Source organism: Haemaphysalis longicornis, unplaced genomic scaffold (assembly GCF_048455015.1).
Source record: "Haemaphysalis longicornis isolate Haplotype H1 unplaced genomic scaffold, Haemaphysalis longicornis Haplotype H1 scaffold_1, whole genome shotgun sequence".
Lineage (NCBI taxonomy): Eukaryota > Metazoa > Arthropoda > Arachnida > Ixodida > Ixodidae > Haemaphysalis > Haemaphysalis longicornis.
Window position 1 is genome coordinate 280,678,902 of NW_027526203.1, and position 25,123 is coordinate 280,704,024.

Genomic DNA, 25,123 nt, shown 5'->3' on the forward strand with positions numbered 1-25,123 from the left:
AAATTCTGCGCTTCGATGGCATTTACAAGTGTGGAGCCACATTTCACATATTACGCCTAGCCTTTTGATCGCAAAAGTTCGCAAAATAGGTTAGAAAATGTAATCAGAATTTCTCTAAGCTTTCCTTCTCGAGCGGTAAATGACGTCACCAAAAATGGCCAATCACAGTTTCCTCTTGCCTGCACAACATGCTGGCATAAAATGGGGTTGCAAAGCGTCAGGGACAGCTCCAGCTTCGGAACCCTGATTGATGACATCCCGCATACAACTGAATGGGCAACGTCCGACATCTGACACACCTGATCATCAAGGGCAAAAATCTCGACCTCTCAGATTGCCTCCCAGTGGGCAAGGCCTCATGGGCAGTGTACCGTATAACTTTGCGATTTTGCATACAGTTACGTTCTATGCAACATGACAAGCTATTTGCAGAGCACATGAGGGCAAACAACCACCCCTGGTCAGACAGCCCAGGTTCTTTTACCTGGCCGTACTGCCCGCCCATGACCTCCTGCTGCCGTTGCTCCTGGAGAGCGACGACACTGGCTGTAGCAGTGGCTGTGGCTGTGGCTGCAGCCACCAGGGCCGCTGTGCTGAGGGCCGAAGGCCCAGTCTGGAACTCTCCGGCCGTGCCATGGCCACCACCTCCCATGGCACCAGGCATGCCACCGGCCATGCCAGCTGGGTTTTGCCCATACCTGCAGACAAACAACAGGTGCACAGTGAGCAGTGCCCATAGTCTTCATACTGCCCCTTTAAACCTCCTGAAGGTGACTGTGGCAACAAGCGACCAACAAGGCCAATGTGAGGAGGCACAGCAGTGTACACATGCAAACCGCTCACTTCACTAAGGTTCAACAGGGGAGGCTCACCCGGCGTAGGCATTGGGTGGCTGGCGCGAGGGTGGCACGGGCGAGTAGCCCTTGGTGGGGCCCAGAGGCGATCCGGACGGGTAGCCCGCGGGGGCATACGGGCCCCCCTTGGCCTGGGGGGGCCCAGGTGCGTAGGGCGCTGCGCTCTGCGTGGTGGACGTCACTCCCCACACCGTGGTCACCACTGACAGCTGCTGCTGCTGGCTCACGGGGCCGCCCCCGCTCTGCCAGCCCAGGCCCGACATGCCCCCGGCATCACTGCAAAGGGCGAGAGGCGACCACGTCACCACCACACAGGAACCTGTCCTCACATTGCTGGTATCACCGATTCAACAAGTGCCCTGCTCTGCGTACCTATGCCAGGGAAACCACTCTCATCAAGTAACATTCCCCACTTTGAAAAATGTGCGCTACAAGTATCAATGTTTTTCCAAGGATCATGTTCAATAGCAGAATGAAGACACACAAAAAATATTACCCCCCCCCCCCTTCCGCCCCACTAACTGCACCTACTGACTCATGCAGTTCGGATACAATAACGCAAACTTTGGCACAAATATGCCTAAGTAACCTCACTACTACTATTCAGCTGCGTACCAGTGCTGGCAATTAGTCTACCTAATGGCATACAAGTAACAGCCCAAATATCCACACTTCTAGTGTATGGATCAAGCAAACTGAACCAAGCATTTAAAATGCAAAATGAGTGTGCAGAAATGTTAAAGAGCCCTTGAAAGTGAGACATGTGCATAAGTATAAATGCAGTTGCTTATTTGAAAGCTAAACCCGTGAAGATTCGGATTACAGGTGTTTTACTAAGGATTAATTTTGGCAACCTGGAGATCTTTAACGTGTGCTAAGATCTGAACATACAGGCGTTTTCATTTTCGCCATACTCATGAAGATGATTACCCATAAGTCACATAATAAGGCATCAGCACGGGCATGTCATTTAAGTTCAAAACTACCAAACAAATGCACCCAACTTTAACTTTTCATTTAACTGCAGTTATAGCTAATGACAAGAAGCAATAAATGTTAGAACAGCAACCTAGTATCCACGTGCCTATTTAAATTTAGGTATAACTTTGCTGCATAAATGCACTAAAGTTATACCTAGGCTACAAGGCATGACAAAGTGGAGCACTTGGACATATTTAAATCATCTGGAGTTATCTACCATACGCCAAAATGTCGTATACGCAGCCCTCTCTCTTTTTTTTTAATCCTACCAAGAAAACAGCCATTGAGCAAAAAAATCGAACCTGAAACCTCATGTTTTTAAGCAGCACATCTTATACCCCTCCCTGCTACACTAGGGTCCAAATGTCATTTGAACCAAATGTCATTTGACTCAAATGCCAAGTTGTGCTGCTACACTAGGTTTTCAAATGCCATTTGGCTCAAATGACATTCGAGCGAAATGAACACCGAGAGAGACATTTAAGATTTCAAATGCCATTTCCAGCACTCTCGGACGCAGCGTCTTTGATCGGCAATAAAAAATATAATACTTCCGTACGTAAAACAAGCAAAATATTGTTGTTTGTGAAACTTTGTTCACTGTTTATTTACTTAAAATACGAAATCAACATATTTAATTTTCATACTCTCAAAACCAGTGGGTCAGTTGCAAAAAGAAAAACAAACAAAAACAATGCAAGGTAGCCATATTTAGAGTCAAAACTGGTGTCTCTTCTAATTTGATATCATTTTACTGCCTCGGACTGCTCCTAAGTTTGATTGTTGTATTAGTGTACGAAAACGGAACGGGGCAACAACAGTGCCACTACAGCACAGCGAACAGTTGTGAAAGCTTTCAAATGCCATCGAAATTGTAGTGTAGCACGGCGGATTCTAAATGGCATTCGAAGCAACCCATTTGAGTCAAATGACATTTGGTTCAAATGACATTTGGACCCTAGTGTAGCAGGGGTATTATACCCCTGCTAACTAACTAATTCCTCTAGTCACTAACCCCTGCGACAGACTAAGACTAATATTCCTTTATATGCCGGTTTTAATTTGTCTGAAATGCCTTATTGTACAATTACTACTGAATCCTGCAGTAGCAAACCCTATGATCAGGCAAGAAATAAGGGCCCATAAACAGTTAAACGTAAACACACAGTGGCCTGTTCTGATCACACACTATAATGAATGCGTGGCTCTAAACAAGAATAAGTCCGTGCATATGTACATCATGGCTTGCCTACCACCATCATCAACATGGTGAAGAGCCTGGAGAATCCTTGTCCTTAAAGTCTAAAGACGAGGACTGCCCCTGCACCATAGTACAGTTGTGCTCTATAGTCCCAACTACAAAAGGTATGTGTAGAAAAAGACAAAGTAGGAGCCGTTTGGAACGGCGGCCCTTGTCTGCTTTCTCTTCGTCCATCCCTTTCCATTTGGAAAGGGACTTCTACGTCCTTTTTTTCTACCATATGAGCAGAGTGGAGGTTTGGTGGAGGCCTGGTAAATACTCCTGGAGTGAGGTGAAAAGGGGAAATTAGGTCTGCAAGAGACCTGCACCAAGCCTAAGAATGTACCACACGATATACACCAGTGCACGCATGCACATGCTGAGTAGGTCACCCACTGCCTTCATCATTCATGATGCTTTCACCAATTCCTTGGGCTGGAACTTCACCCCAAATGTTTTTTCAATGCAGTAAGCATTGCTTGGTCTCACTTGTCAAGATTCTTCATGACCCTGCTCCCCATCTCACTTTTCACATTGGCAAATGACTGGATTTTGAATGCCACAGTGCTGCACGCATCATAACGTGGCTACCGCATGCGTGAATAGTGGGATGATGATGCCACTGTTTTTTGTGTTATTCACATTATGGGACGCAGGATGAAACACCATTGGACCTCCGGAGAAGATGGATCACAATCCAGCTCTTCATTCCGCTCCTTGTATGGCTAATTACAAAAAGAGCTATCACTCAGCAGTATTTTTTTATGCAATATCTACGTAGCCATATTCCCCTGCATGACAAACCCGCGAACTTGGCAATGGCAATGACAGGCAATGGCTGTATTCACACATACGTACACACGTGCGCACACACACAGTCCCCTCACTGACATGAGAAGACACGCCACTGGACGAGGGGCATCATGTTTTTCGTGAAGGACAATGGCAAGAAAACTCATCACTACTATCTGCTCATCCACCACTGTGTCTCACACGCAGTGACACTGCGTGCTTCACTAATACAATGGGGCGGTATGACTTGCCCCTGTCTGTTATGTGGAACGGACCGTGATACCACTCATCATAGTGACAAGCAGGCCATGAGGATGATGACAATGTGTCATAAGGCATGTGCGAAAACTTTTATGTTTGGTGACAGCCACATATCGCAATTATATGACAAAAATTCAGAGAAGACTACACTGACGTACTGCGAACATCAGCACCAGCCAAATCGTTTCAAAAATGATAAATGATTTCAAACTTTCACATAAGTGTTTGGTGATCTGTAGACAACAGGGATACTACATCCAGCGCTCTCGGAGCAATGACAATGCAATCTTGGCTAATGGTGATACTATTTTTGGGTTTATGCTATCTCAGTGACTGGTGAAGTGTGGCGGAACGTCAACTATGTTGTAATTTTACGTTTCTTTAAGTGAACTTAAATTAACGTGACGTCTCATAGCTTCGGGCAATAAATATTAATGACCCACGGGCGATTCTCAAAGAACTTAGCCATGGCAGCTGACTATAAAAAGTTCACCGGTGCACTGTTAACATAAGAACAACTTCAAACCTGAACTATAGGTTAAAAAATACAAACGCTAGCCACTAAAGAAACCCTAAGGTGGTGAAAAGCCTCGGGAAGGCAAAAGGTGGGATGCATGTGTGACTGCAAATGCGCAGTAGGCTATGAGGCATACTGTAGTGTAGGGTAATAGATTAACTTGAGGTACCTGGGGGTTTAAAACATGTTCCGAAAGATCGTTCACGTAGACGTTTCTCGCTTCTATCTTAAGGCGGAGCGGCCGCGGTCGGTAATCGAACCCGTGTTCTTGTGTTCGGCAACCCAACACCCTGGCCACTGAGCCACAGGGGTGGGTATCAACACGCTAAACTGTCAACACACCTATTTTACACAGTGTGCTTACAAGTTGCTATTCAGAGTAAATTACGCCGTTGGTAGGGTGGTTCCCACATTATGACTTTTTTTGTTTGTTTACAACTTTAAAAACTCCCACACACCAGCTCTCTTCGGCCGAAGCACGCTTCGCTGAGGCACATGAATGAGCTCGCCAATAATCAACGAATCAATTTTCATTTCACCACTACTTTCGTGCTGCCTTTCTGGGCTAAAAGCTGCTATTTGATGGGGCCCAGCCCAGCCAAGGCGAATATCTGAAGATAATTGGCTGGGTGCAGAACACGTTTCGGTTGCAGTTACTTGAATATTCAACATTAATTTTCGAAAGATTCATACAATAGTTTAAAGAAAATAAAATGTTTGCTTAATGTTCTGTGAACGACGGTTTCCCTGCACTAACGCAGCAGCCGGGTCACGGAACGAACGCCTGGGACGGAAAGCATTGCCAATGCAATGCGCAAAGGCTGATCCGATAACACAAGGACACGCAGGAAAAGATTTACCATGGAGCGACTATCTACGATAGTGCTACATTCACACTGATTACACACAATTCTGAGCGGGCAGCTTGTTGAGAGAGATGAGGAGGCCACTCTTCTCCCTGCCACCAAGTGCCCTCAAGCTCGTCACTGCCACCGGAGTGACAGAAGGCACTCGGGAAACGGCATTAATATATACAATACTTGTTTCTGTTACTGCGGGTGAGAGCTTTTAACAGTTTACAGCAATTGGAGGTGGCAAGCTGTTACAAGTGAACAGTGAATGCGGTGTTCACTTTTGGCAAATGTGCTACCTGACACGATGTGAGCGACCTGCGCAGTACGTTTCCCCAAACATAGGTCATTGAATAAATCAAAAAGAAACGGCATTTACCCAGCATGTCCATCGCTGACGCCATTGCCGGAACTTAGCCCTCGAGCGAATTTTATTTATTGCTGCGGTGAAAGCTCGAAAAAGTTTCGCGTCTAACTTTACAGACAAGCGCATTCATCAAGAGAGCGAACTACCCAAACGGCACGAACTGAGATCATCATGTCGAGTGTCCTTCACCGACAGGACATGCGAAAACGAAATCCGAACAGGTGTTTGAGCTCGTTTTTCGAAAGCGCGCTCACAACGACGCAGGCGTCAATATGCGCTGCCACTGCGCGCCAACGTCACGGCGTCAAAAACTGTTCGCGACTTGCGAAACGCACCGCGACGCCCCAGCGTTACGACGTGACAACGCGTGTAGTTTGATTGAAGAAAGCAGAAGTGCGCACGCGGCGCTCCAAAAGTATGGGCGAGAGTGCGACGGCCGTCGCATTCACTCCAGTAAACAGCTTGTCAGAGTAGCGTCAAATGATCCGCAAGGTTCGCGAACAAAGCATGATTGTCTCCAGAAGAAACTGCGCGGGCAATTTCGAGCACAGTACAGTCGGAGCAATATGCTGGCGGTGATGATTGAACGCCGCTTGAGAAAGTTTCTCCCGAGACCTCGCAGATACTTTCCACGTGTCATTCTTCAAAAAAGAAGTGAAAGAGAGAAACAAACTAAAGCGGCCCTAAATTTAACAAGATCAGCCCGAGGTTGCAGTTCGGCTTGAGAAGAAAAACCCGCATGACATTGCAGGAAAAGAGCGGCTGTCCGAAAACAAATTCGATCGAAGCGAAGTTCAAAACGTCCCGGGTCGGCACACGCGCCGGCGAGCGCGAGTTAAGAAACACGGACAAGGAAAAAAAACGCTCACCAAGCGCCCAACTCCCGGGACGAACAAAATGCAGGGGTGGAAGAGCAGCGCGTAGACAGCAACATAACACAGACCTCAAGCTTTACGGGTGATGTGAGAAGAGAACTCGGTGACAAGTCAGCAACTGGCCGCGTCCACAGGCGCTCCTGACCGAAACGGTGCCGCGGCAACTGTTGCAGCGGCAAGAACGCGACAGCAGAAACAAAGACAGGCCAATCCGGTACTGTTTTGACTGGATTGACTCGTCGACGGAATGTTTCGCCCCAGACAAACAACGCTCGGTAAGCAACCGGCGCGTGCAGTCGGCGGCGCCGATCGCGTTTTGTTCCATATGATCGGCGAGAAGCTCATTCAGAGCAACGCTGTCGGCTCGCGTAGCACTTCGGGAGCAGTTCGATGGGCAAGAAGAAAAGCTTACCTTCCGGAAAGCGCTTGTCCGTCGCAGTAAACATCAGCCACAATTTCAAGTTGGGTCATGGGCGTGATGGAACACATGATTTCGCGTGGAAACCCATATAAAACGCAAGCACACACGCACGCACACTCCACACATTCACGCCATTGTTAGAGGATGGCTGCCACTCGCTGGGACGAGCGCGACTGCGCATGCCCGGAAGCGCCGTGACGTCACGCGCGGAGCAGTCCATGCCAACCGAGCAGCTGGCGGTCGCTCGCGGTTGGCAAAGCCGCCAGCGCGACTGCGCTCGAGCGTCGACGGCGACCTTACACGCGCGCAGCGCGCAAAAGGCGAAAAATCAATATCTGCTGCACACATACACGGAAGTCCTTGAAAATCCCTTTGTCTCTGCTGTTGCCGCCGCCGTAGAATAAGCTGGCCGCAAAGTGAAATCGACCACTCGGATGGCCGGCGCTACGAGGCCGCCGTTCAAATCCGCGCGCGGCAGGAATGCGAGCCCGCTGTTTCGAGTAGATTGTGTGATAGCTGATAGTAGTGTTTGTGTGGTAAACAGGGGTAGTTCGTCGCGCATTGATCAAGTGCGCTGCGACATTGCGTTTCTCATCCAGCAAATACCGCTGCAAGGTACTCCTCCGCTAATCGTTAAAATAGGCCCGACCAGCAGTTCCCTTGCTGCCTAAGAGATGGCGCTGGTATAGAAGCGCATCCTGGGTCGTCGTCTGCTCTTCGGGCATGTCTTCGGGGCTCTTGTTTCTTTTCAGCCAAGTGGCGCTTTCCCTTTTCTCTCTCCTTCTCTCGATCTGCACCGTAGCTTTCAACATGACAGCTTCGCTGCCTCGCGCAATCCGATAGTCTGAGCTTGACGCAAAGAGAGCATCGCAGGAACACAAATATTCGCTTTGTGGACACGTTAGTACCCATATGAACTCGCTCAGCAACAAGTTCGGTTAAATTGTACCCATTCATTGCAAAAGTGGGCGGGTTCCCGAAAGCATTTTTATAAAAGCGGCAACGCCGTAGCAGTGCCAGTGATGGAACAAGAATTTCTAGAGTAAAAGTCTACAGGTGATTAAAAAAAAAAATCTTCTCGACCTCGTTGCACGCCTATCGACTTTGCAGGCGTAAAAAAACAAAATTAACAAAGACCTCATCGGGACAGTGGGAAATCTAATTCATCTGCTACCCTCTCGACAAAAGCTTACGGCAATGCTGTTTGTCACATCTCACAGGTGAGGCGTGAACCTTCAGCACAGCCGCCAAATACCGTGGGTGAACACTAAACTTGGAAAGAAAAAAAACCACAAGTATGCGAACAATAGATTGACGAACGAACAAGCGCCGGCTGCACAAAGCTTGAGACATCACGAACAAGGTCAAAAGAAATACAGAGGGGCGGGGTGAGCGGCTTCTTCTGTGCCCCTGCCCTCGCTCATAAATCGCTCAGAAGCGTCTAAAAACCGGGCGCCTGAGGTAACACAAAAGTGAAGAGTCGCACCAGGAGGGAGGACGGAAGGACAAGAAGGCATCGAAAAAAAAAAATGGTGGGAGGAGACGGAGAGAGAGCGGCGCATGCGCATACTCGGCGGCAGTCGCGTCGTCTGCTACAAGAGCGGGACTACTTGTTTACCGCGGAGTCATGCCCCTGCACTCCGCCTGAGTTCGTCTGCTTGCAGCTTTCTCGCTCCCCGGTCACTTCGCTCCCCTCGCCAGTTCGCTGGTTCAATGTCGCTCTCACCCACGCGCGGCGGCCCGGCGCTAGTCTGTTCGGAGATCTCATGGCGCGAAAGAATGAACAAAACAGTTAGCATCGTCCGCAAGCTCTCCCTCTCCACCATCCCAGCCCCTCAGTTTACTTAGCGGGATCACCGCGCGTACAGAGAGGAGGCCGCTCGCTTTGGCATGGCTGCTGCTGTGCCAGGTAGGCAGTGGTAGCCAACGCGATTTAGGGGTGAAGAGAGGAAGGCGGTTCCACCACTTTCGTCAATTCTGCTCCCACCATCTCCACTCTCGGAGTTTTCCTCTCTCTTTTCGCTACACAAGATAAACTGATAGCTGCGCTCGGAGGGTGCCTTCAGCGTTCACAGTCCCGTCACCGCAAGCGGACAGAAAGCGTATCATTGCAAGTGGGGCGGTACTAAACGCGATTTCGTACTTCAGGCAAATCCATGCCACTTAGGAAACAACGCCGCCGTGCATAATTCGAGAACAATTACTCTCATAACTCAATGACACGATAAAATTAAGCACTGACAAAGGTGACAATGAAGCCCCAACCCCAACAAAGCTTCAAGCCTCGGTGTGGCACTTAGCTAACGGAGCGACGAAAACCCAAGAATGGACACGGCACTATATCTCACCTAATTGCGCGATACTACGGACATGTTGCATGCATTTTGGGTATAAACTCCGTACCCTTTATTGCGATTATGGCTTTAAAAAATGCACTACACAGTACAAATACTCGTTTTTATTGACGGCTACTGTGTACTCGCTAGGTCTTTTGGGCGATGTAATCATAAGACCCAAATATTATAAGATGTGCCAAGTACTCGCCGGGAAGCAGCCTACGTTGCCCTGCTGTCATTTTACTGTACACGTCAACATTTTACTGTTTTCGTTATGGCGAGTGACTATTGAGGCAGGATCGATGCAATTTCCACTGGGTCAGGCCGCCGTCTCGGAACTGGGGCCCCGGCCTTTGTTGCCACAGGATGCAGGCCGCGGCAAGCAGGTCGCTTCACAAGCAGGACGCCCGGGCATCTCGCAAGGTGGTGGTAGTACACACTCGGAGCACGCTCGGGGGCCAGCAGCCGCTGACGGATGCGCTGGACAATCGGCCGCGTTGCGAGAACGCCGCCTCGCCAATGAATGCGACGTTGCGAAAGGTGCGAGCGACGCGCTGGCCCTCCCGCTTACGGAAGACATTGGTCCCACTCGCATGACCAACATCGTCGTTCACTTCGGCTGACGTTTCTGTGCTGCACCTTCCGGCGTACGCTGAGGAAAATTGTGGGTTCGGCCGTTGACAGTGCCCTGGAAACCATTGAATAACATCGCGGCTGAAGCTCCGTATCCGCGGTGCTTTGCTACGAATGAATTGCAAGCACAAACGTCGTTCTCGGTAACCGCTGCATCAATGTGGATACGACTTGCTACACTTAATTCAAGCCTGCTGCAAATACCACGAAATATTTATAGACATATACCCACTTAAACTTTTTTGTGCGCACAAAACACAATACTGATAGTTTGAATTTCTTAAAACTAGATTAATTACAGTTGACAAAGCACGCTTTCGGCTGACCAGAAAGTAGTGGGAGTGCCACCCCGACATGTTCTGACCCTAGGAAGCCTGCATGCACGGACGGTGCGGTGCATGCAGCCTCCCTACGGAGATCTGCCGAGCCCCTAAACGTAGTGCCTCCTGGTGTAAAATTGGTTGTTCGGTATGAAGAGCCTTTAGCCAAACCAAACCGATATTCAGATCTCTGTGCAAGCGTGCGTGCATACATGTTCAACACCTTGTCGAAGACAACTTTCACGAGCAGTCAAACGACGCAGGAACTCGAGTTCCTGCGTCATTTATGGCGGCTAAAGTGCCGAAGCTGCACCTGGGCTATGAAGCGCGCCGTAGTGGATAGGTCCGGATTCATTTCGGCCACCTGGGGATCTCACCCGTGCGCCGAAATCGCGGCGCTTTTCGCCTCCGCCCGAAAAACGGCTGCCGCGGCCGGGAATCGAATCAGCGTCCTCGGGCACAGCAGCACATCGCATCAGCCACTGAGCCACCCACGGCGGCTACCACCGCTTTATGCACAGGTTTCAAACCATGCTGCAAGAGACTGGGTATAACAATAACAATACTTTATTACTTTATTTCAACCCAGGAGGGCTGGGGTGTGCTGGAAAGGCCAAAGGCCCATACCGAAAGGCCCAGCACACCGGGCATCGTGATGTGTGCCGAGCATCGTGATTTTCAGAATTTTAAGTGGAAATAGCGCGTTTCATTTACGAGCGCAGAGAAGGTATTTACATACGAAGACATTTATGCTATGTTCAAACTATTGACGCGACAGCCATGTCTAAGGATTGGCGTTTTGCGCAATTCGACGTTACTGTTTCAAAATGTTAGGACAGTTGCGGCAGCAGTGTAAACAGGGCGTAGTTCAAGCACGCAAACTCAGGCAAATATATATGCTTCAGTTCTGAAACAATGAAGCTACTTGGATATCGTCGCCAAGAAAGAGTGCGTGATAGCTCCTGTGCAAGCAGCGGTGTATTGTTGACACATCTTCAAGTTAACAACTCGGGCTTATAGGCGAATTTACGGCACAAGAATAGGAGGCATTTACAAATTTCACAGCGCACAATATACGTGTGGTGGTATGTGATGGTTAAACGGTGGTGGCGACGAGTGCCCATGACGCGCAGCAGCAAGTGCGTGGAGGCCACTGTGTCTGGCACGGAATTAAATGAAGGAGCACCGCGTGATCGAGTATCGTGCATTGACATTATACTCGCGCCCTTTTGGAAAATAGCAGCTCGGAGCGAATGAACTTTGCGGGAAAATGATTCTAGGATAGGCAAAGGAAAACTGCACACGAAACGTTCCAATAGCATGAGCTCGCAAAGTCACTGGTCGCTGCGCTTATCGCTCAGAAAACAATGTTGAAGCTACATTGTCACAGTGGATCGAACGTCACCCGAAAGTGAAAATAACGCTGAAACAATGAATATGCAAAAAAGAAACGTCTGTAGTAGACGATGTGAGAGAAACCTTTAGGTATCACCGATGTATGTGGCGCCTGCGGATAAGTGCTAGAACTTCAATTTTTTGTGTGTGCCAGCGAGGAAACAGTTAGAGCAGTTGCTCTTTTTCTGTTTCGTGAGAGTAATATTCTTCAGAGCCTGCTTCCTTATCCTATAGCTGATGTATTCCGTTGCGCTTAGGCGACAGCCATATCGTATCATAGGCGTATATAAGGAATGGCGTTTCGCGCAATTCGGTTGGCTGATACGTCGTCTGACGTCTCAGCCAAACTCGCTCGCTCATTGAGAAACTCGCTCGCTCACTGCCTGTGACTATACTCACTGCACCTCACTAGCCTCGAATTGGAAAGAAAGATATACAAATAAAAACTGCGAATTATAAGTTTTTGCGGTGACGATCCGGGACAATACGAATAAAAGCGTTAAATTACGATTCATTCTGTATCAGAAGTTTGGTCGTCCTGCCTGTTTCTTCGGCTCTGTACTCTCCTCTAGAAATTTTAAAGCGAAACTTTATATAGCTTTTGCTCCGTGCATTCTTCATGCGCGCGAGCAAAAATTTTTTGCGGCAAATGCAACTTTGCCCCCAGTGCAACGCTCAGCAGGAACCGCCCGTAACTCTTGTTTTATGAAAACGTTCCAAGAAAAATTATATCATAATTGGCACCTAAGACGACTCTATCATTACTCCGAATTTCATTTACTGGCCATATTTAGTTATTTCACAGTGAAGTTGTAAACGTCACAGAATCCCCGTTAGCTGTCAGTACACCGCATCTACGGAAGGAGTATGGTTACAGAAACGCCTGTAACTCCAGCTTTATCGAGCATTGTATGACAACTGGTCGCTAAGAAAACTGTATATCATATTCATTAAGCGGAGTTTCGCTTACTTGCCGTAATTAGTTAAGTCCACAACAAATGTGTTCGAACATTTGTTCGAACACATTTCTGTGTCACCTCGGTGTCGTGCGCTTGACAGCTTCGCTGGTAACAAAGTGCAATATGGCACATCATTTTTTTGTTCACTTTTTATTCAGGAGTTGTAGCACGAGACGTCACACAATAGCGGCGAACTCCGAGTGCTCATTTAATGGGGCGTTCGCAAGCCATCCTCATGGAAAGCTGTTGCAGCGATGCTGGCTCACCACCCGAATCGATTAGCGGAGATCGAAGGAAGTAAACATACAGCAAGTCGTGTCAAGCGATGTGATGAAAACAAGCAAATGAAAAGCATCTCGTCTCGTGACGACACACAGAGGCGAACGAAACGGACTCTCCGGTCGACGCTGCTGCCTGCTCGCAGTCAGGTGGCGGCCGTGGCGCGCCACTTGCCAGGCGCTTCCTCCCCTGGCGAGCAGCGGCTGTGCCAAGATGGGACTTGGATCGATGTCGAACGCCCTCGAAGGGCTCCGCCGTCGCGAAGCGCGCCGTGTGGCCCGCGAGGAAAACCAAAACAAGCGGTGAGGGAGCAGGCGTGCGCTGGCGTGACCTCAAGGCGTGACCACGTAAACCGACTCCTCTGTGAACAGAGGGCGCGCGAGGACGCAGAGGCGGCCTTGGCGCGGCCATGGCAAGGCCCCGCGTCGTCCGGCCTCGGCGCTTCCGCGACGCCGCCCGCCTCTTCCTTCGCGTCACCCCGGAGGACGTGGCCCACCACGGGAGCCGCTTGCTCGTGCACGCAGCCCCGACGAACTTCGCGGAAGTGGTCATCTCCCGTTACGATACCAACAGGTGTCCTTCACGCTCGCTCGTCGCCGGGGCTGCCGCGGAAGGGGTTCACGGCGAAACGTTTCCAATAGCCATGTTCCCAGTGGGAAATCGGCAAAGCCCGCAAACATGCTCGCTCCGCATGGGCTCGCGCCACACGCATCAGATTTCACACTGCCGCTGTCGCATTAGAATTCGTTGATTCGATGAACTTCCGAGTTGATACCTGCCAAACTTTATTTTTTTTTTCACCAGCCTCATTAATGGTGTGGTAGCAGACAAAGCAAAGCAGCAAGCCGTAAGACGAGCACGTGTTTTCCTGTAGCACAGTGACACCTAACAAGAAGAGACATCCATTCAGTAGAGCTTTCTATAACAGGTCTTCGCTTTCCACAGGAACAAGAGACGACGACCAAAAAATTCCCTACAAGTTATACCTTTTCACCTCTCTCTCTCTCTCTCTCTCTCTCTCTCTCTCTCTCTCTCTCTCTCTCTCTCTCTCTCTCTCTCTCTCTCTCTCTCTCTCTCTCTCTCTCTCTCTCCATGGCTGTCCTAAACGAAGCTAGCGGTATTCTCCGGCCTCATCCGAAATTGTGGGAGCGACCTGTTAAGGTCGCCCCCACAGTGTCAGCCACAGGGCCTGCAACCTTTGCCTAATTAATCTCCTTGCTTACATCTCACGCTCCAGTCTGCTCTTCTTCTTTTTTTTTTTTTTTTTAGAGCGCGGATCTCCAGCGCCCGCTTCTGGGTTGAGTGGCGCCGGCGTAACCGAGCGAACGATCTATTGGCATATAAGGGAGGAGGGGGTGGGGATGAAAAGAGCGACTGTAGCGCGAAGCGAAGAACAAAAGACAGTGAGAGCGAATAGATCACGGAAAGGAAAGCGTTGGTACCAGGGGCGTAGCCAGAGGGGGGGTTTCGGAGGTTCGAACACCTCCCGAAATTTTTTCCAGGCAGTGCGTAAGAGAGACGTAGGGCTCCTTTAGACAATACTCACCCTTTTCCATAACCCAGAACCCCCTCCGAAAAAAATTTCTGGCTCCGGCCCTGGTTGGTACTTTCCTTCCACCTGGTTCTATCCAGAGCTGACCGCTTAACCAAGACTTAACCACGGTTACGGAAAGAGCGCGCGCTGAGAGGACGTTTGGAGGGGCTCGCGGTTACGGTAACTAGGGTTACCACCTGCCCGGTTTTGCAGCCGGCTTTTGTAGCGTAAGCTACACTGGCCGAGGTTGAGCAGTTTCGCGAGGACCTTGAAGGGCCGTGCTGCGCAAGCGCGAGGAGCATTGGGTTGGATTGGATTTGGATTGGATTGGATTGGATTAAATTGGATTGTATGAAATCCATTACAATTGGAGTACGGGCACCGTACGGGTGTGTAGAGAATTGGGGCTGCCCATTCGCCGCTCTGCGCATTCCAAAGGAGTGACGTCATATACGGCGGCAGACGCATTGGCGCCGGCGCGTGCCCAGCTGTTCGCCTACGTTGCGCAGTAGCCGCCAAGTCTGACGGTGCGCCGGAGCCGCTTGATAGCAGTTTCGCGTGGCTCCTGGAGAGCCGCGCTGCGCATGCGCGAGGAGCAGTGACTGGACTGGACCGGGCTGGACTGGATTGGATTGGTGTGGATTGGATTGGATTGGAAATCGTTTTAGCAGCAGTAAGCATGATAATCAGCTAATCCTAGACAACCAGGAAACCTAAGAATAACCAGCTGAACCTCAGCTCACGCTACGTATATCCTGGCATAGCCGAGCTAAGCCACTGCTAATTTTTTAGACAGCGGGTCGGTTGCCGGTCCGTACCTAAAACTGGCCGTCATTGGCCGGTTTTTTTGGCCATCGTGCCACGATTATTTCTTTTTTGAGCTTTGTAAGCATCAATTCAGCAAGTACGACGATAAATGTGTCGACAAGCTGCGCCCAGACGCGCGAGCAGAGAAAATGCGCGGGCGGGCGCGCTCCCTGAGATGGAGGGGGACCAAAGGGAGGAACAAGACGAAATACCACCACCGCGGTTAGCAAGTGCTGTTACTTTTCAGTGCAGCACATTCAGAGCAATAATTAAAATATCAGTCACTTTCAGTAGAAACGTTATGTTGATTTATCTCTAGAAAAACGCTACAACAAATGGCATTGCATGTCGAAAAAACATGGCGTCTTTTTTTTTTTCAACATAAATTCAACATTCTATTACCACTGGCCAGAATACCACTGGCCATATAACTTGCCAGAGCCCTTCTTCAGGGCGACTTCGCTGTTTTTCCTTTCATTTCCTTCTCTCTCTCCGTACTCCATACGTCACCACTGGGAGTAAGCATTGGTTCTACGTGTCTTTTTGGTGACAGAGGTAGCCCACGGCGTATTACTTCAGAGTGCTTGCCGAATTCACCCCAGCACATGCTAATTCTGCACATGATTTCTTTTTCGTTGTTCAGGTCGGCACTTTCAATTTGCCTAAGGTAGTTATATTCATCCACCTATTTTACTGTACCAGTGCTTAGGCTGAAGAGGGCGCTTTCTGTATGTGCATTTAACACTGTCTCCGATTCATTCATTTTATTTTTAACCCTACGACTAAGCTTTCGGAGTAAAGTTCCTGAAGCATTCTTCGGCAGGCCTTCTCCCGATTTCCTCAGCAAGACGACGCATTCACAAATCTCAAGTGGCTCAAACATTCCACATTTATACGTATCCTGACACCTCCCGATCTAGATCGTGTCCGTCCATTCCTTGCATATGTCCTCCAAGACTCTAATGCACGTCGCTCTGCTCTCTCTTCTATCGATTCTTCTATCACTGCGGAGGTTTCCACTGAACCAAAGGTTTTTTGGCAACCTATTATACTCCGCACAATTCTGCATTGCCAGATTAATGACATGCATATGATCCATTGTTGAGTAGCCGTTGTAAAATCTAGCCTGTTTCCGCGGTTGTTCCAAATCTCGGGTGTCACTTATGCGGTTGACTAATTATCCTGGTGAATAACTTGTACACGACCGACGACAGACAGTAGGCTGGTGGGTCTGTAATTCTCTTCGGCAGAACCCTTCTCGTGAAGTAGCATTTGGCATTTTTTTAGGACCAGTGGTACTTTTAGTGTCCTGAGGCATTCCGATAAATAGCTTTCCTACATCCCCACCATCCTTTAGAAGATCCGCGGTTATTTCGCCGTCACCTGCTGCTTTACCTCTATTCACCCCCTTCAGCACCTAGTAAGTGCGCAGCGCTTTGGCGCCCGGTACAGGGGTTTGGTTCGCTGATCACGCGATCACTTCCCGAGACGCAGCAGCTATGCGCCGTGACCGAGAAGACTGCAGTTCGCGCTGACCGCAAATTTCGCATTGGGTAGTATAGTAATCATCAGCTGCTTCTTACCTCTTCTTCAGTTACTGTTAGACCCTCGCGACCGAAGGTAGTCGTTGCAACACCGTTTCGTTTAATGTTTCTAGAGTATAAATCTGCACAGAACCTTTCCGCTATCTTTATCTGATCCAAGTTGTTTGTTATGTTACCGCCTTCGTCTCTCAGTGCATATAATATTATATCTCTACCAACAGCCAGGTTCTTTGTTTCCCTTAACGCTATCGCCTCTGGTTAATGCTTCTTATCTTTGCCATTTTGTAGGTACGAATGTCGCTGTTATTGTGTCTGTTTATCAATTTCGAGTACTCCGCCAAATGAGCTTGCGTACGTGCGTGCGTGCACGTGCACCCCATATTGAAACCCTTTTCCGGACTTTCGACCTTTCGGCGGAGACGCTGGACCCCACTTCTCACCTGTGCACAAAACTGCAACTCTGCCCACAGCTTTGGAAGAAACTTCAAAGCAATTGAGGTGCGGTGTGGCGGGGTCATCACTCGGCCTCCTCTTTCCTTTGAGAGGAACGTTTCCCCGCCATTCTCGCCGTGGTGGTGATTATGATGATGGCAACGACTACGGCGAGGATGCCGTGACGCATGCACGTATACTGAAGAAGTTTTGCGAGCCATACCCCGCATTTTATGGTAAAGTCAGGATGGGTTGAGACAAGGCCAACCGAAAGCGGTAATTCTGACACCCCCGTGTCTATTTTATGATTCGTGACTAAGCAATGCATTCGGCACCCGGATGGCCCAGAAACACGACGCCCATCGCTGCATCGGGCGCAAGCCAGGGTGCGGGCTGCCATGGTGGAAGCGGTCCACCGCGGCAGAGCAAACGACGACCGGGAGGCTGCAGTTGGATCAACGCGCAGCGGCGGGCATCGCGAGTCGCCTGTGCAAACAGGTCGGTCGGCCAAGGTCGCTGCGAGCGCTGCATGACAGCTGCGCACCCCGGCACTTCCCAACGCTGCAGTGCAGGCGGGTACGCGCAGCCTCAACGAGCACCACGGGCTGCGAAGACCTACGCCGCACTGGGCGTGAAGGCAGCGAGTGAGCGGGACAAATATGCGCAGGAGCATGCCCGGCCGAGCGAGGTACACGCCGTCGTGGAAGGCGGCCACAAGCGCCCTCGACGGACTTTACATTAGAGGTCTCAAGAGACGGCACGCCGGAAGGAGGTGCCCTGTTTCCCTAAAGGTTGTTGGGACTCGAGGTAGCGTGGTCGAAGCGGACGGGGTTGGGGTCGTCCCGGGAAGACATCACGATCAAGTTGTTCAACGAAAAACTTTGTGCATTTACATAATTCTCGATCTGAGCGAACAGGTAGTGCGCTCCTGCAGGTGCGCGCGAGATTAAACAAACACGTTTGGGTTCGTCCCCTATCTCCCTCTCTCCCTTGAGAAAAAATCCTGAGCGCAGAACCATGACCGCTTGCGGGCGCTCTCATCCAGCGGCTGTTAGGGTGCTTCTAGAGTTCCTGTATATAGCTCCCCTAGACAGGGACTCCAGGTGCCTCGATGCGCGCCCGCACCCTAGCGACCGTGGCAGAACACTGACGGGCACACACTCCCATAGAGAGTGCCCGTTTCCCTCTTTGCAGGTTAACGTCTGGTTGACCTCGGTGGGGCTGTCTGCCAATAATGACAAGGTCGTTGGGACCACCTTCGTTTGGTCGTCGGGTCGAAGCTTCGAGAAGACATCTCGGCTCCCCTCTTCGGCGGCTTGTTGAACTACGGCGTCTAGAGCGTTGTCGGACACGCCGCCAAAGGGAAAGACACCAACACGCGGCATGCCGCCGCAAAAGGGAGAAGCTTCGCGAGGCTTTTGTCACCTCGCCTGCCCGTTTCCGGCCATTAGGGCGGCATTCGGCCGGCGGAAGACTTGGGTGGCCGAAGTCGTGGAAGGCGGCGCATGTACAGCCGCAGCAGAGACCGCCGCCGCGCAGTGCGCCACTGTAAATACGACAGGTCCTTTCCCGTCGATGACAGGGGGCTTCGGTGGTCGAATTCGAGGCATGGAGCAGACAGATGCCGCAACAAGGTCTCGTTTGAAGACAGGCACGTGGTTTGCCCGCTGGGCTGCCACAGGTTGCGCCCACTCGTTACCCCATGAAAAAGCCGGCTATCACTTCGCTGGCTCGCACTCGGGGGTTACATATATCCCGGGGGGAAAATATGACGTAATATAGCCGTTACTTAGTTACCGGAAACTTAACTTCGTGGGTCTACTTGCTGCAGACGGGAAACAACAGGCTGGATATCGACCTCGGCCGGGCGTGCTATGGGACGCGCCCTCACTCGGTACGCTGATTGTTCGGGAAAGGTGAAGCGGAAAAAAAAAAAGTAAAGCAACGGTACATTAACGAGGGGTGCACAAAACAGACCTTTAGTCAAAGCATTTTGAAAAACGACTTGTGGGGCAGTCGCCTACGAATGCTTACGCATTACAGTGAGAATGAGGCCGCGATGAATTCGCCAATGTAGAGCAATGGAAGGGGCGGCCACTGCTTGCAGCTGTGTCCAGAACTTCTCATTTGGGCGTCCCTTATTTCACATGGGGAACGTAATCGTAAAATGATGTTTAGCTGTTTGCAAGAGCCGGACTTCTTTATTTCGTTAAAAATACGGAACCATTTCTACATGAACTCAACCAGGAAACTCGTCCGTAACGCTTAATGTGTAATTCCTTTAGATGCATCAGAAAATGCTTTATTAAAAAAATAAACGTAATGTAGGACTAAAGCATTGAGTTATAAATGAAAATTCGCGGCATTGAGATTCGAGCCAGCGACTTCGCAGTTTTAATGCAAGAATCTTACCCACTACAGTACTGGTTCGTTCTCTATCACGCTGGTCGCCAAACGTAGTCCCGGAGCGAGAGAGGTAACGTACTAGCACCAGGCCGGGGTCACCAGGCACACCGGGTCAAGCGAAAGTACACTTGACGACATTCCCAGGGTTCCGACTCGTTCAGCCGGGGCGCTGAAGCAGGGCATTTGAAACGCGCTCCAATTTAAAACGATCTCTTCTTCACCCCACTGGTGCGCAGTGATGTAAGTGATCGGTACACGCGGTGCTGTAAAGAGCAACCGCGTCCCCTTCTCCACACTAGCCGCTCACGGATGACGAACGAAGACGCACAAACGCCGTGCAACAGTGAGCGTGTCGGCTGCGAAAGTTACCACTGAAGGAGGCACACAATGTCGCGGTTGTCACCAACACTGCCGGAGCGACAGAAGGAGAAGGGCGGCGATCTAATGCCACTCGACAGCGACGCTACAGGGAAAGAAGCAATGCAAAACAAGCACGAAAAATGCAAGCGCGTGATAGTGAGCGTCATCTGGAATAGAGAGGACGAAGCCCGAAAGATACAAGAGCGGAATACCGAACGTCGCCGGGAACAAAGGGCTCGGTTGAACAGGGAACAAGTCGAGGCAAAACGCGACAAAGACGCAGAATGACATCGCCAGCAAAGCGCCGACGCCCGTCGTCAGAAACAACACTGAGAGCATCCTCGCGACAAGTACTCCAGAGAAAAGTTCCTCGAAGACGAATTCGGAACCTCGTGCAACATCTGCGATATATTGTGGTTTCGGTCTGACGTCACAGCCACTTTGACACATTACGTCAAGCATCCCCCGACAAAAACGTCACAAATTTCCTGCTGTGCTCAACGCGCAAAGGTTCCCCACAATTCCTCGTCTGTCTGGCAACAGCGCATTGCACACCCCTCCTCGGCTCGCGCATGTTCCGCCATTGAACGAAATCGTGAACCAAGAAGTAGTGAACGTTCCAATCGACGCAAACGAGATGGTCACTTTGCGCAACGTGTCGGGAAAACAAAGGCAAATGCTTACGCAACACTTCGATAATTGCCAGATGAGCTTCTGCGCGGTATTTTTTTTATTGACTGAATGACCAACTGGTTGGTCGATGACGTTTAGCGATTTCCAAAAAAAATGGCACATCAATCGATCGATCGATCTATTGATTGATTGATTGATTGATTGATTGATTGATTGATTGATTCTTCTATGCCACGAAGAGAGACTGCATTACGGCGCCGTCCATGCAGAAAGTGGAACGAACGGGCCTTGCTGCCGCCCCCATAGCCACGCCGTGAGTGGCCACCGCCGCCACCGCGGCGGTGTGCAACATGGTGCGGCCGGCGGCGGCGGCGGCGAGACGCAGGGGCGTGCCTCGGAACGGGGTCGGCCGCGCGGCGTCCTTTGTTCCCCCGGCGGCCTTCCTCCCAGTGCCAAGGAGGACGACGTGCGTGCGTCGCACTCACGCGCTGCCCGCTGCCGCCGTGGTCGGCGCGCGCGCACCGACGTGTCCCCGATTTGCGTCCCCGAACCCTCCGACGAGGGACGCGGCCGGGGCGCCGATCCGAACGCGCAACGCCGGCCTTCCTCCTTTTGTCTTCTGCTGCCGCCGGCCGGCCCGGAGGAGCCGGTGACCGCTCGGCCCCACCGGAACACGTTCCTCGCCAACATTCTAGCCTCCTTTCGAACGGCCGCCTCTCCGACACGTTTCCTGCGCGCATCGCGCCATTCGTCGGCGACAAGTAAACCCCTCGAGCGTTTCATCACGCCTACGCAGCCTGCAACGGACTGGCTCTGAGACTGGCCCGCCCACAAACTCGGATACGGGGAAACAAAAGGGCAGCAGAGATTCGCCCCCAAACGAGGCCGCTCACGAGATGAGCGCCGTCGATGCCACGTCGCAGCACACTGGTGTTCGGAGTCGCTTTCGGGACAGTTTCGAAAGCAAATGTCACTTGTTATTTCCATCCCTGTTCTTTCTCTCTCTCAATATATATATATATATATATATATATATTCTAACGTTTCGGCCGGGGACCGGCCTTTCTCAAGGGCATTTGAGAAAGGCCGGTCCCCGGCCGAAACGCTCGAATAATTTTTTTTTTCACCGTTTTCGCTGTGACTATTCAATCGTACAGCTAACATTATAGCGAGGAACTTTTCCTGAGCTATATATATAAGAAAATAAGAGAAGGCCATTTTCTGCCCAGATCCGCTGCGGTGCTCAAACATTGTTAGTGGGCATGAGCAAGTGTAAAGCTAGAATACCCACACACGACACTTGGGAGAAACCATGTTTAATTCACGCCGTGCTTTACCAAACCCTCTCTCATAAGACTCGTATGGTTCTGTCACGACTTTTTAAAACCGTTATAACCAGCAGCCTTCGATTGAATTATTAATCCGTTGAAAGCGGACAGTGGTAAAGTTGATAACAGTAGCTTAATCCGTCGAAAGACCGCGGGCAACAATATTGCGTCAGTTTGCGTGACAAGTGCCGTTAGTTAAAGCGCTATTGATATGAAAGCTTTTTACTCTGCGCCACGCACTGCAGTGAGATGTTAAAGGAAACATGCAGAGCGGGGACCGCGATGTAAATGCTTTTTCAAAAGCGCGATTGGTCGGTTACAGAGATTGGTGGCGCAGCGTGATACTCAAGCATGGCAAGCAACAGCAGTATACGCAAGGCCGGAAAGTATGATGCTGCAGTTTTGAAACCCACTGTAGTAATCCGACATTGTCGTACACCGCAGCAAACAGTACAAATTTGGAGCAATGGCGAAATAAATCGTTTCCACTGCCCAGGGAGCATATATGAGCTGAAACGCGGCCAAAAGAGGCCCCGCAGCGCGCTTATGGGAAAATTGTTCCGAGCACGTTAAAGCCAGCAGAGATTTAAAAACATATGGCCACTGCTTTGTACACGGACTTTCAATCAGATGCTAAAGCCCCTGGCTGCTAAGACTTACGGCCTAGAGCGGTGAGCTACTGAGCGTCGCAGAGATGCGCACTTTCACCATTTAATCGACCAAAGAAGCTAATCATCGGTTAACCAATTAATCACTTAATGAATCGAAAGGTAAATTGATTAATGCCCCACCATTAAAAGGAGACACCGACCACGGCCGTGCTCCCAGACGCGACAGCAGATCATCAACAGCTGTAGCTACGAAGGCAGAGGTTCTCGACTCGCGGCGAAACGTCACGCGACCCTTTTGTGACGTCACCCTGACGTCAGAGAGATCGGTTCACGGCTGGCGGAACGCACTTGCAGCGGCTGTAGTACGCGTGGCGGAGAGTTGTTTACCGGACGACCGGCGAAATACCGCGGCGCGTCGCGTGGGAGGTGCGGGCGAACAACGGTGCGCGGCGCTGCGACAAAGGTCGCGACTTTGCCAGCACCCAGCGCGGGAACTGCGGTGTCGTTTCCAAATTTCGCACTTTTCAATTATCTACGACTGCCATAGACGGCTTCGTCGAGACGGGAAAAAAATGTCACGTTGTTTTTTTACGTTTTCACCGAAGGCTACGTGAAACAATGAAACAACGTGTTGTTCGAAGAATCTCAGCGACATGTGCTGCTTTATGGTGTCAGTCATTCGGTGTCTTTTACCAAGCGGGTTCTCGCAGCTACCGGGGCAGGTTAACACCGCCACGATAGGAAGGCCCCGATCCCAACCGGCCCACCTTATATCCGCGACGCCGTTGACTAGACACGCCCTAACTACGTTTCCTTCAGCTTTATTGTGCTTTCTTTTATTTGTAAAACCCGGCCATCTGCAAAGTGGCCTCTGAGTCCCGGCTCTTCGCACAGGCTTTCTTCTTGCCTAGGAGGTGTCGGCCTTACAAAAAGAGAGGAAAAAGCAGCGGTATACGCATCAACGTGTAGACTGATGTGCGGACGGACAGACGTATAAAAGACGTAAAACTGGCGGCTCCACCGCCGCTTTCTGGATCAACGCAGCCAGCAGGCACTTGCAACATTCTTCGCGAGTATGAACTGATCCGAAAACCCGAGGCTTTCGCAACAAAATGCGCAGCCGCGTCTCCGCTAGGTAACTCTCGTCGATACATTCTGGCCTCAGCGCTGCAGACCCTTTCCACGTCTGCTGCAGCGTTCTCGCCGGGCAGGCCCCGAACCCCCGTCGCGGGCGAAACTTTTTCGCAACAACGCCTTCGCAATCGACCTTCGGCCGGCAGCCCAGATTCCCCACGCGCTCTGCCACCGCGCTCCCGACCAGATTCGGTGCTTGGCCGCTCTTCTAGGTGGCGTCACGGCGGAAATTTTCGAAACCGCGCCGGCGTTCTCCCTTTTCTTCCCATCACCGGCGGCGGGAAGGGGGAGACGGAGGTCGAGGATTGTGTTCCGGTCCCCTCCGCAACCGGTGATTACGGCGCGTCGGAGGGCGAAGGCGTGTCCAGTTTCCAGCCGCAGGGCGAGATGAAAAACTCCCGGTGCGGTGATTTATAAAGGGGTTGTTTCACCGGCAGCTCCTTAATTGTTCCGTTAGCTGAAGCCGATACGAGACTCCCGTTGCTAGGCGACCAGTCCCCACTCGCTTCGCTCCGAGCCACCTTAAGTGGTTCGTGTCAATCCCAAGCCTCCACAGGGAGAGGTATACGCCAGCACCTGTTCCGAGTCGCCGGCGCGCATGCGTGCAGTTATGGCGGATCGTCAGAACGTACTTGACGCAACGAAATCAGCACTCTGCTGTGGCAGCCAAGCCGCAGCTGACGATTAGGAGCAAATGAACCGTGCAGAAAATGTCGCTGACCTGACGATTTTTTGCGCTACTTACTTCTGAACAGTCGAGACAGACAACGTTCGAGAGAGAGAGAGAGAAGTTCGAACTGATTCGTCTCTGGTGAAAATAGGTTCTGGATCCGCAGGTAAGCGAACGGCACGAACGTGAAAAAAAGCGTCTAAAATGCGCGAAATCGCAGTTTTTGGGAAAAAGTTGCACATGCCTACCTTCGATTGTGAACATACCTCGGCAAAGTTGGCGCGGCTCACTCAAACTCACTCACAATTTTTTTTTTTTTGAATCACCACTCACTCAAACTCAGACTCAATGCTGAGCAGCACATTTGCGCTCACTCAAACTCAAACTCACATTGAGCTCAAAACTCAGAACTCACTCGGACTCAAAACTCAAAATGTACTCAGAACTCAAAATGTACTCAAACTCAAAATGTAATCAAAACTCAAAATGTACTCAAACTCAAAATGTACTCAAACTCAATTTGGACTCAAAACTCAAAATGGACTCAAAACTCAAAATGTACTCAAACTCAAAGTGAACTCAA

General features: G+C 50.6%; 1 protein-coding gene across 7 annotated transcripts in view; it reads right to left on the bottom strand.

Moving 5' to 3' along the window:
• The window catches only part of Tna (Zinc finger MIZ domain-containing protein tonalli), a 333,903-nt gene that overhangs the window by 23,077 nt on the left and 285,703 nt on the right, over window positions 1-25,123 (bottom strand). For 2 of the 7 annotated variants that reach the window (XM_077678781.1, XM_077678789.1), the window contains 2 exons: window positions 873-1,130; window positions 485-698 (listed from right to left, as the gene is read on the bottom strand). In XM_077678781.1, the coding sequence (XP_077534907.1) occupies window positions 485-698; window positions 873-1,130 (472 nt within the window). Of the gene's footprint in view, window positions 1-484; window positions 699-872; window positions 1,131-5,875; window positions 6,654-6,732; window positions 6,914-7,150; window positions 7,403-25,123 lie in introns of those variants that run through there. The other 5 variants (XM_077678758.1, XM_077678765.1, XM_077678809.1 and 2 more) reach the window with 5 other exon arrangements.